This window comes from Oryx dammah, unplaced genomic scaffold, assembly GCF_014754425.2.
Source record: "Oryx dammah isolate SB20612 unplaced genomic scaffold, SCBI_Odam_1.1 HiC_scaffold_17, whole genome shotgun sequence".
Taxonomy (NCBI): Eukaryota; Metazoa; Chordata; class Mammalia; order Artiodactyla; family Bovidae; genus Oryx; species Oryx dammah.
In genome coordinates, this window is record NW_024070201.1 from 34,933,685 (window position 1) to 34,945,732 (window position 12,048).

General features: G+C 54.5%; 1 protein-coding gene across 4 annotated transcripts in view; it reads left to right on the forward strand.

Annotated features, from left to right (window-relative positions):
• PLEKHA7 (pleckstrin homology domain containing A7) overlaps window positions 1–11,494 on the forward strand; it is a 219,866-nt gene extending 208,372 nt beyond the window's left edge. Inside the window, exons 23-28 of one of the 4 annotated variants that reach the window (XM_040258262.1) lie at window positions 389–589; window positions 3,398–3,556; window positions 5,947–6,080; window positions 6,968–7,110; window positions 8,633–8,743; window positions 10,090–11,494. In XM_040258262.1, the coding sequence (XP_040114196.1) occupies window positions 389–589; window positions 3,398–3,556; window positions 5,947–6,080; window positions 6,968–7,110; window positions 8,633–8,733 (738 nt within the window). In that variant the 3' untranslated portion in view covers window positions 8,734–8,743; window positions 10,090–11,494. Of the gene's footprint in view, window positions 1–388; window positions 590–3,397; window positions 3,557–5,946; window positions 6,081–6,967; window positions 7,111–8,632 lie in introns of all 4 variants that reach the window. The other 3 variants (XM_040258264.1, XM_040258263.1, XM_040258265.1) reach the window with 3 other exon arrangements.
• Window positions 11,495–12,048: the final 554 nt, after the last annotated feature.

Here is a 12,048-nt window from a genome sequence, read left to right on the forward strand (position 1 = left end):
GTGTGTGTGTGTGTCTCAGTGTGCTTAGAGGGGAGAGAGGGTGTGTGTGTGGGGGTGAGTGTGTGTGTGGCTGTGAATGTGCGTGTGTCTGTGTGTGTGTGTGTCTCAGTGTGCTTAGAGGGGAGAGAGGGTGTGTGTGTGGGGGTGAGTGTGTGTGTGTGGCTGTGAATGTGCGTGTGTCTGTGTGTGTGTGTGTCTCAGTGTGCTTAGAGGGAAGAGAGAATGTGTGTGTGTGTGTGTGCTTAGAGGCAAGCGTGTGTGTGTGTGTGTGTGCGTGCGCGTGTGCACGCTTGCATCCATGCGTGTAAGAGAGACCGGGTTGAAGCCAGGTGGCCGGCCGCCCTCTGTTCTCAGCCCAGCTGCCCTGTCTGCCCCCGCTGCCCCTCAGAGACCCAAGAGTGCCTTGGAGCGCCTGTACTCAGGAGACCACCAGCGGGGCAAGATGAGTGCGGAGGAGCAGCTGGAGCGCATGAAGCGGCACCAGAAGGCGCTGGTCCGGGAGCGCAAGAGGACGCTGAGCCAAGGAGACAGGACGGGGCTGCCCTCGTCCCGCTACCTCAGCCAACCGCTCCCGGGAGACCTCGGCTCAGTATGTTAGGAGGGTCCAGGCAGGCGGGGCTGGGACACGGAGCAGAGCTTCCCCGAGGCCCCCCGACCCAAGCCCGGCTCACCCCCGAGAGAGTGGCTCAGAGAACGCCCCACACAGCCAGGCCACGTAAGTGACTTGGTCAGAGGGTGCCCTGAACGAGAGAGAGAGTGAGGATGTCACGGCAGGAGCCCAGGAGCCAGAGGAAGCGTCCACGGTCAGGTCTCCAGTCGAGCTTGAGGGAGAGGCCCTTCTTCGGCATTCTGAGTCTCTCACCTGAACCCAGGACTTGGGAAGTACAGAGTTGGAGGAGTGGAGGAGAAAGATGGTGCTATGATTTGAGGAGTGCAAGTCAACCAGCCTCCCAAACCTCCAAGCAGGTGCCCTGGGGAGCAACTGAGCAGAGTGTGGTGCCCCACGCCCCTGAGGGCCTGGTGTCTCCCACAGCTAGCGGTGCAGACAGGCCCTGCGCCCCCGGAGAGCCAGGCTGCCTGCTGCCCTCTGGTGGTGCTTCCAGGCACTGCACCCTGCCCACAGTCGCCTTAGGTCCCTTTTGGAAACATTCCACTGGATTTTTCTCTATTGTTTGAAATCAAATGTTTCCCTAGACCTCTAGCCTGACTGTTCTTTCCCTAATTCATTGCACAAGCTCTTTTGCTTTTAGCGTTACTGCTCATTGCCTCTCTAATCCTGCCTGATTGTGTTTACAGAAGCTTCTAATTTGCATCCACCATTCTCTAACTGGCCTGTGCTCCTGTTACCAGGCTTACAATAGCAGCTCTTTTCTCCATAGCCTAGCGAGCACTCCCATGTGTGACTCACTTTCTGCTGCCCCCTTTATGCAGGCTTACTGACTCATAATTCACTTATCCCAAAAGCCGCCCCGAAAGGCTGAGCCAGCCCCACTGCCCAAGGGCGGTGGTCTTTGCCAGAGGTCTGGGCGTGATGAATTTATTAATGTCCATGCCTTATACTGGAATAGTAGGCATGGACTTCAGAGACTGCACGTTTGAATAAATTCTGCCAAGTCTGAGGTGGTTCGGTTTTAATTCCTCCAGCCCCATTGGCACAATTTCTTATGGAAAACTTTTTGTGTTCTAGAATTTTATAACTTGAACAGGTAGCAAGATATGTTATGATCTGTATTCAGAGGGCCTCTCGGCAGCTGTTAGCTCAGACACCAAAGGGATAAGACCCAGCACACTCATATCCTGAAAAGCTGCAAAGCCAGTAACTTTTAAACTTTGTAAGTAATGTCTTATGAGATAAAACTGACTTTTTACAACCTGATGTCTCAAATGTAGAAAAATGATCTAAAAATCGTAACTTGAATACTTTGTAATTTTTTCTCTTTAAAAAAGACTTGTGTTAAGTCTCTGCCTCAGCGCCAATAAACGTGTTGCTTAATGATGATGGATTGGCGTGGTTCTTCCCCAGGATACATGTACAGTCCAGTGAACTTTTTCTGTCTGTGGAAGCAATCAGGCTGGGTTTATGTGAGGACCTGTCTCTATTTGGGGCATTGGTGAGCGTGTCAGAAAATGTGTGTTTTCTTTGTGAATCAATCATTAAATTAAATTTTCATCCCTGAATCTTCAACTGTCTAATCTTTTCATACTTTAGTAGGAAACCATCACCTGAGAGCGATTATGTTGACGTAGAGTCAGTATTGAGAGCTTGTGCATGAGTGGGTGAAATGTGCTGTTATGGCTATGGGTTTGGGGCTTGGGTGAGTGGGCCTGGAGGGGACATTAAAGACGACTGTGACCACTCGGGCTCTGTGAGGTGGATGAGGTGAGAGGGAGGAGGCAGCCTGGGATGGAGGAGTTTCTGCTTGGCTTCTGCACAAGAAAAGGGAGTCTTTGAGCCCATCGCCTCCTCTTGGCAACCTGCTCAACATGGAGTTCTGTGGGGACGAAGGCCACAGGTGATTAGGAAGGCCTAAGTGGAGCCCAGCCATTGTACTGGGTTTTATTTTTAATTTTTATTTTATACTGGCACATAGCAGATTAACAATGTTGTGATCGTTTCAGCCATATTTGTATGTGTCTCCATTCTCTGTGCTCGGATCTTAAGGTGGCCGGGTTAGACTTTTCCTCTGTGAAGCTTGCTCATTACAGAGCTGGGAATGTTGAGTTTGATTTAGCATTTAAATATTACATGGCTTTGGTTTTCCAACTTGATGCCTGGCACACAGCAGTTTACCTGCCTCAGTGGTCCTCAGCTGCTCCTGCTTGCACCTCCCCAGCCCTCACTGTGTCCTGTTGGGAATTCCCATGAGAGAGCATCTTGGCTAACCCCCTTGCTTACCAGGGCCTCAGAGGGTTTTGTTTTTTCCACTGTTTCTGAGCTGGGACATAGGACTCCAGAACCAGAAAAGGCTTCCATGAGCTGTCAGGTGGCAGAAGCAGCAAACCCCTTCTCCGGAGCTCTGTCCCACATTCTGTTTGTGGGTCACCTTCTGGGACCTGGAGGCTTCCTGTATCCCTGGGGACTATTGTAAGTCTAAAGTCATGGATCACAGACCTGTGCCCTGGAGGTCCGAACACTCGGGGGCCAGGTCAGAGAGACATGAGCAGTCTGGAGTCAGGCCCTGTTCTCTCTGTCACAGAGTTTGCACACACAACAGAGAGCATCCATGTCACAGACCGCTGCTGCCTTCTTTCAGAGACGGTGTTGAGGTCCATGGTCATACAGCTTTTCCCTAACGAGTCACAGACCCAGCTTCCCAAGGACCCTGGTGCCCAAAAGACCCACCCAAAAGGGCCGGTCAGGAAGAGACTACATTTCACCCTCTCCTTCTGTTGCCAGTGGAAGCGTGAGCAGGACTTTGACCTGCAGCTGCTGGATCGGGCTGTACAAGGGGACAGAAAGGACAAGGAAGAGAATGGCTGGCTGAAGGTGCAGGCCATGCCTGTCACTGAATTGGACCTGGAACCACAAGACTATGACGTGGACATCAGCAGAGAGGTGAGGGCGGGGGCTTCCTTCATGCCTCATTCCTTCTGAGGCATGGCCTTCAGACTGCAGCCTGACCCACCCTCCCAGGGGCACGGGGCGTGTTGCCCTGAATGGGACAGGCTCGGCTTCAGCGTGGCCCAGAGGATGGGTGAACAGCAGCTGGAGGTGGTGAGAGGAGTCCAGACGTTGGGATGCAGGCTCAGATCCGTCTCTCTGTAACTGGGGCGAGTCATTTAACTTCTCCGTGCCTTGGCTTCCTCAGCAGGAATGTCAGTTGTGGTGAGGGTTAAGAGACTCAGCACGTTGCCCGGACAGTTGGCAATGATCAGAAAGCTATGAGCACAGGATCTGGCACGTAATAGGAATGTGATGAGGTCGTTGTTATTGTTAGGATATGTTCCCTGGAAAACCAGGAGTTGGTCTTGCATCTGGCTAGTCAGGCTAGTTTAGGCAATCAGACTTGAGGTGGGGGAAAGAGGAGGCAGGTTTAGAAATCACAGGTGAAATTTTGGGACTTCTCTGGTGATCCAGTGGTTAAGACTCTGAGCTCCCAATGCAGAGGACCCGGGTTCAACCCCTGGTCAGGGAACTAGAACCCTCATGCCACAACTAAGAGTTTGGGTGCCGCAAATAAAGATCCTGTGTGTTGCAGCTAAGACCTGGCACAGCCGCAGCAATAAATATTAATAAATTAAAAAAAAATCACAGGTGAAATTTCCAGGTGTGGCAGAGGCTGGGAGACCTGGATAGGACTGGTCTGAATTCCTGGCGCCCTCTGGTGGCTCAAATACATCATGACCAGGCAGGCCCCCAAAAGGGAAGTAACCGCAGCCAAGAGTGTCTTTACCGGAAGGAAGGGAAAGGGAGTCAGTGCATGACAGACTCAAGGTCTTCAAGACACAGGATGGTCTCCTGTGTTGTGCCCCTCGTAAGCTCTGTAGAGCAGTGTTTGTGGCTGTTCGGTTCACCTTTATGCATCCAGCACCAGGCCTGGCACACAGTAGCCACTCTCTAAATATTTGCTGAATGACGACTCTGTTGACTGAAGTGCACAGTAGCCCAAACACATTTGTGTGAAGACTCGGCCTGGCCTGAAACTGCATGAGAGGAAGTGCTCTTACCACGTGAAGGATAGATCAGACCAGAGTGGGGCAGACTGACGCCTGTGGAGTACCTGGGTTCTGGGGTCCACTGGGCCTCCAGGGGTTAACGAGGTTAGTCCCCTGCCTTAAGCCCCTTTCCCTTTGGCACCTCTAAAGCAGCCAGAAGTCCATGATTCTCAGATTTACAAAAGAAGCTTCTTTAGGCTGCCTTGGCAGTGAGAAATGTGCTTTGTGGTGTCCTGATTAGCCTGCCAGCCAAGGGGAAAAGTCCTTCCTTATCTCTAACCTAAATCCCTGCTTGGGCAATGTGATCTGCGTCCTTGCTCTGGATCTGCCTTCATTGGGAAAAACAGACAGGAGCATTTTCTTGCCATCTTCCACCAGAATGGAAGGTAGGGATGGGTTTAAATTCAAGTCCATATTTGCCCTGGGATTGGATTGACCTTGTCTTTAGGAGTTTCAACCAACCTCATTTTAAATGTCCTGCTGTTACTCAAGGAGAAAAAAATTCCCTAAGGTATGCGAAAGTTGCCTTTAGCTCTCTTGGCCCAAGTAAGGTTTCACTAAGCTGAGGTTGCTGTTGGGTTTGTGTGAGAGACTAGAGGGGTGGAGTAGGGGTCAGTTTCCTTTTGAGAGCAAGAGATGCAACGTGGCTGCCTCCTGTCTGGGTCAGAGGGCCTTTTGTAGGGACAAAAAGCACTGTCACTTTCTTTCATTCCTCCTCCCAGCCACCCATCCATCTGCCCACCCACCCATCTAACTATCCAAGGAGTGTTTGCTGAAGAGCTACTGAGTACCAAGTGTTGGAGCTAGACAGTGGAGAAACAAACGGAAAACAGAGACAGGGTGGGCAGGAGAGACGCAGTCAGGGAAGATTTCTGGAGGTGAGGTTGGGAGGATGAGTCCGTGGAGCCCGGAGAGGAGCATCCCAGGCAGAGGAGAGAGCCCCAGGGGTCTGTGGGGCTGGAGAGGTCCACACAGGTCAGATCACGCGGAGGGTGGCGTCATGGGTGACTGCTGTCCTCCTCAGGGCTTCTGATCTAGTTACTTTGGCTTCCCCTTTCCCTGCCCTTGGCCAGTAGGCGGTGCTGGGTATAGTGGAAAGAGCACGGGCTTTGGAGTCAAACCCAGATGCAGATCCTGACTCCACAGTGAACTGCTGCCACTGTGATCTTAGCAAATACTTGAGTCTGTGGGCAGCTTCGTGTGCCTCCTGGTTGGGGGACAGGGTCAGGGAGCGGGTTTCAAACCAAACATCTGTGCCTCCCAACCACCGCCACCCGGCCCTTTCCTCAGCTCTCCAAACCAGAGAAAGTCTCCATCCCTGAGCGTTACGTGGAGCTGGATCCTGAAGAGCCGCCCAGCCTGGAGGAGCTGCAGGCGCGGTACCGCAAAGCCGAGAAGATCCGAAACATCCTCACCCGGTCCAGGTCAGCCCTCACGACGTCTGGGTCCTGACAGCCTGCTAGGCCGCCCCGGTGGGTGTCTCAGCTGAACGGGCCGGACTGGGCTGGCCGAGGTGTGTGTGTTTTATCAGGCCTCTGTCTTAGGCAAATATTGCTCGTTGTAAGGGCAGGTTGGCTCTCAGCACATCACCGACAGCTCAGCGAGGAAGCTGGCCCAGGTCACCTGGAAGGTCGTGAAGCTCTCAGAGGGCCATGTTAGGCCCTCGCCCCCAGGTCTGCTTCCCGTGGCCTTGGCAAGTGTGGGGAGTGGAGCCAAGGGTGGTGGTGAAGTGAATGCGCTTAGAGATCGCCCCCAAGGATGGCGCTCCCAGTCCCAGGGCTTGTGTTCCCTCATTCAGAACCTAGACCTTTGGAGTCCCTGCTTTGGTCCCCAAATCAGAGCCACTATTTACCTATCAAAATGGCCTGTGCCGGTGGCCTGTGGCCTAGACCAGAGCCAGGGGCCCAGCCATGTCCTGAGCTGCCAGAGGCCTCATCCACACCCCTGGAGGCCAGGAGGGGACCCCAGCAAATGGCTTTCCTGTCCCATCAGCCCCGGTAGCCTCAGAAACATAAACCTGGTGTTTGAGGTCCTCCCTTTCAGAGCCAGGTTAGCCTTTTCATATCTGGAAGGAATAGGAGCCTAGAGCCAGAGCTCTTACCTTGAGGTCTGTGATTCCCCAAAGGAGGGGCAAAGCTGTGGCTGGGCGTTTAAGGAGAGGAGCTCGTGCACCTTGGTCTGGAGAGAAAGTGCCCTGCTTTTATCTGATGCCCCCAGAAGAGTGAGATCCTCAGGCCAGGGGGACCCCCCTCTCCTGAGGTGGGCGCCGCGGGTGGGGATGCCCACAGCCCACTTTCTGGCCCTCCCGCAGCATGTGCAACCTGCAGCCAACCGCCAGCCAGGACCGGAACAGCGTGGCTGACCTGGACTCGCAGCTGCAGGAGCAGGAGCGCATCATCAACATCTCCTACGCCCTGGCCTCGGAGGCCTCCCAGCGCAGCAAGCAGGTGGCAGGTGAGGCCGCAGGGGCCCCAGCCCCTGCTCCCTGGGTTCAGGGCCCAGCCCAGCCCGTCCGGGAGTCGGAGGGAAAGCAGGCGTCAGGCTTAGAAACTGAGGAACAGTGGTGTTTGCCTGTCCCTTGCAGGGCGTGGTGGGGGCAGAGGGGGGCGGGCTGAGCAGGGGAGCTGGTGCTCAGGAGTGTTGGAGGACAGAGGTCTGGGAGAGGCCGTGCAGCTCACTGTTAGCCCTGGGAGTGGTGCTGTCTCGAGGTGGCCAGTTGAGAACAGGCTTTTCTGGCTCCTGAGCTGAGGGGTCAAGGCTAAGATTTCTGGCCTCACGAGGAAGGGGCAGGAAAACTTCTGGTGCTTGGATTTCTTGCTGGGACGAGGCAGAAGAGGCCCCTCTAACCCTCCTTGGGGTCTCTGCTTTGGTCCCCAAATCAGCTACTGTCCACCTATCAGAGTTGCCTCCGAGTGGCCTGTGCCAGAAAGCAGGACTTGGAAAGGACTTTGTTGTCCAGTGGGGAAAAAAAAAAAAAACCACAGGATGGGAAGGTGTGTGTGTAGATGTACATGTGCACATGTGTAAAAAAGGCTTTCTCTCTGTCAGGAGTGTATGTGTATTTGTGTGTGTACCTGTACGCATGTGTAAAAAGGCTTTCTCTCTCAGCTAGGAAAGAGACTCCTGGCTCCTCTCCCCACCCACGCTGGCCTGCCTGTCAGCTCTCGCAGTTCACCCAGTGCTGTTTGCTGTTTCTCACCAGACGCAGCAGCCCCTGCGTGTCTAGGTGGTTCCCTTGGCCAGGAGTGAGGGGTGGTCGGAGAGTGAAGTGGTGACACAGCCCCCACCGGTCCTCTAACTCTGGCCAAAGGGTCTAGAAGTGGCCGAGGGTGGGGCCTGCCGGGCCCTGAGGTGGTGGCCCCGGGGAGCAGAGTGGTATCAAGAAGCTGTGGGATGATTGAGGGCAGGAGGAAGCCTGTTTTCTCTCCCCCAGCTCTGGTCCCGTACAGAGTCCCTGAGGTCCCTGCTGTCCTGACTCCCCTAAGGACATGTGCGTCAGCCAAGAGGGCGTCCTTGTGGGGGAGACAGCAGGCGGCTCCCCCGGGCCCGTCCTCCTGATGATCCTGGGGGTCCCTGAGGCCCTGCATGGCGGTTTTGAATTCCTCCCTGTGTCCAGGGGTCCAGCGGGGGCACCTGCCCTGCCGTAAATCACCCTCCTCTCTGGCCTGTGCTTGCTCTTACCTGTGTGGACATACTGTCCTCGGCTTCCTCCCCGCCAGCAGGCGAGTGTGCCCCAGCCCTCCCTCCCTGCCCCCCGCGATCACTCCCTCTGCTGCAGCCCCTCCTTACTCTCACTCCCTTTCTCCAGTCCCAGGCCAGGCCCCAACCCGGCCCCACAGGCGTGTCCCCCAGGCCCAGGCCACTAGTGGCGGGCAGTGGGGCCCACAGCTCCCCGGCCCTGCCGAGTGGGGCGTTTGGAGCTGCAGGAGCAGACGAGGAGCCTAACACACCACTTAATTCCTGTCTGCCCGTCTAGCGCAGCAGCTGGCCCTCCTCCCGCCTAAAGCCCCCCTGTCCTCCAGGACCGTGCCACCTTACCCCCCCTTAAGCAACGGACTCCACTACACCTTTGTCTAACACCTTCCAAGTAAGAGCCCCCGCCTGGCGTCGTGGCCCCTCTCCTGACGCTGAGCATGTCCCCTCCCTGCTGCTGAGACAATTGCAGTACCACCTGCTGATGCTTCCTTCCTTGGGCAAAGCGGCCGCTGGGGAGACCTCCCGGGCTGGTGGGCAGGAAGGGGGCTGTTGGTTTTTAGGAACGGAGTGTTCAGTGGCTCCGATACAAGAGAGCCTGTGAAATCTCAGGAAGCAGAGCCACGCCCCTTCCTGCCCAGCTGGCCTTCCTGCGGGTGGCCTAGTGCCCCCGGGGACCGGTGCCAGCCAGACGGTGTGCCAGGCTTTCCCTCTTGTCCCTCTGTAGTGTTCATGGTTAACAGTGCTGAGCACTGGCGATAACCCCACGGAGCTATTCACCCCATTTTACAGATGCGGAAGAGCAGCTCAGAGCCCATGAGGGTCTGGCCCAGAGAGTCGTGGCTGTGGGTCTCAGAAGCAGGGTGGGGACCCTTTCCTCATGAGTCCTCTATCGCCACCTCTGTGCCCATCCAGCCACCTGAGGAACTCTAGGTGTCTGGAGAAGGGAGTGCAGTGAGGGCTGGAGGTGCGTGGTCGGGGCGGAGGCATGCTCTTGGGCAGGTGTCTCCCAGCCTGAGGGTGGCAGGAGGAGGTCGACCTTGGGCCAGGCTCTCGGGAGGTATACAGTAGGGCCCCTGTGGCTGAGGAACCCCAGGGAAATGCTCCGTCAGGTCTTGGCTCCAGAGGACCCTGTAAGGGCCACAGCATCCTCTGGGGTCACAGGTGGGGTGTGTGGTTTTCTCCTAGAGATCTGAGTGTCCCAGGTCACAGAGAGGCTCTGTTCCTATCAGCTGTTGGCACCTCGGTGGCCATGACTAGGCCTCCAGTGCTCTTTTCAGAGCCCATCCACATTTCCTTTTACCCTTCCAGCATCCTCAGCAGTCCTAGGAGATTGGTACAATCACCTTGTTTTTAGATTAAACTAACAAGGGCCACGGAAGCTGAGCAAGTTACCCAGAGTGACTCAGCAAATGGAGGGCCGGGCCGGAACTGGAACCCAGAGCCCTCTTTGCTCAGGCCTGTGGCCCTGTTAGAGCAGGGACCCAGTCTCAGGGCCAGTGTGTGTCTGGCAGACTTCCTAGAAGTGATGGGGTGGAGGAAAGGTGGGGAGCCCATGAGTCCTAGAGGCCGAGGGTCCCCCAGCAGCGGCCGCATTGCCCTGGGCCCCTGCCTGGCTGCACTCTGTCTTGTTAGCCTGCCATTCCCTGTCCCATGTGTGCGCAAGCAAGCCCACCACCTGGTCCCCAGAGTGGCTTGGGGTCCTGCCAGCCCCTCATTGTCTCCTCCGCTTTTTGCCAGCCCAGGCAGTGACTGACCCGTGATCCAGCACACAGAGAAGTCTGGAGCCAGGGGCCAGCAGAACCAGTTTCCTCCGAGAAGATCGATCCTTCTTCCGCCAAGGAAACTCCTTCCAGCTAAGCAGAGGTTCAGCCTGGAGGACGGAGTAGCCCGTCAGCTGTGGGGCGTCCACCAGAGGGCGAGGTCCTAACCCCCCGCTTGTTTTAGTTCAGACTCCTTTTACATGTGACAAAGGCACTTTTGATACACACTGTACAATACTGATGCTGTGTTTTAGAATCAGGATGTATTTTATAATGTTCACCTCAAGGGCTCAGTGGCCGAGAAGGTGAGGATGCAAGATTTTGGAGCTGCACACACAGATTCAGGTATCGTGGAGTGGTGGGTGTGGGTGGGGCCGAAGGGCAAGGTGAGCAGAAGCCAGTCCAGCATCTGCTGAATGCAGGCAAGCTTGGATGGGAGACATGCTTCCAGTGGATTCCAGTGTGGGGCTCATTGGCGTGCTGTCCAGGGCAGTGGTCAGCCGGCCCTGACCTTGCCCACCTGATGGCCAGCTCTGGAGGGTGAAGCTCCACCGAGACAGACCCCAAGTCTGTGCCTCGGCCTTGGGTCTGCCTTAGGCCCAACAACGTGTCTAAAAACTTTGGTTCTCAACCCGCCCATGAGGTTCTCTCAGCAAAGGGCTCTTCTCAAAAATAAAAAAAGTTTGCTTTAATTAAAAAAAAAAGAAATACAGAACACTTTGAAATACAGAAAATGCGAGAAGAGCATCTTCGACTTGTATCATAAGCAATAAATGTCACACCGGGTGGCATCTACCTGCAACTCCCTGTGTCCACACTAGGCTGTGATAGCGATCCTGGGACCTTTGCAGCCTGCCCCTCAAAACACAGGTCAGCTTCCCAGGACTTGGATCAGTGGCCGGAGGACAGGCAGCAGGTCCCCACCATCTCTGATGGCCAGCAAGGCCATGATGGCAGGTCGATGACTTGACTTCCAGCCTAAAATGGGGAAGGGGCCACCAGACCAGCTGCCGTGTTTGTGCCCCTTTATATGAGTCATGAGCTCATGATAGTCTGCATACAGAAAATGAGATTGGAAAGGAAAAAAACAAAAAACCTCCATTGGGTAGAGCCACACTTTAAATGAAAATTGGTCTTTGACTATGGTCAGAAAAATAATCTTGAATATATTTAGAAGTTGCCGTCTATTTTTAACTAACTCCATATGCTGCCAGTATCGACTTCATGACATTTGCCAAAATAAGATTTTATTTTTGCCTTTATAAGATTTTGTTGGAAAAATGAAATGAGTATTTTGCAAGAAAAAGTTAATTTAAAAAAAGTGTAATGGTTTGCAAAAAAAAAAAAATGTGATGTACAGATTAAAGTATTAACCTGGTACACGTCCTGCTTTTTGCTGGCTATTTTCCATGAGTGCCCTGTGTTAGTTTTTTTCTTTCTATTTCTTTGGAAAATCCCGTGTCAACTCTTGACCCTGCAGTGTTCACCTATGAAGTTTCTCCCGATGAGTTCTTGACACTTGATTGACATTGGAGGTCTGAGGGAGGAAGGCCTGTGCTCTCAAGCCCTTGGCTGGGCTTCAACAGCTGCTCAGGATGGCTCCCCACCCCAGCCCACCCAGTCAAGGGGCTGCTGGGCTGTGGACAGGCTGTGGACGCCTGCGCCCGTGCGGGGCTGGTTTGGCAGGCGGACTGCAATCCCAGACAGCAGGAGGGACTCCACAGGCCTTCTTCCAACCCACATGCCGCCAGCTCATTCCAGTGAGGCGGGTTAGTGACCAACCATTGCAAACTGGATTTAGATTTAATTCGTTTTGACTTGTGATATATGCTTGAAACAGAAGGCGGGAGGCCAGTTCGGTTTAGGGATTCGTGCATGTTAGAGTTTGTTGTTAATGGCAGTTTATCTCGGTTGCCAAGAAGAGCACCCGCAGTGC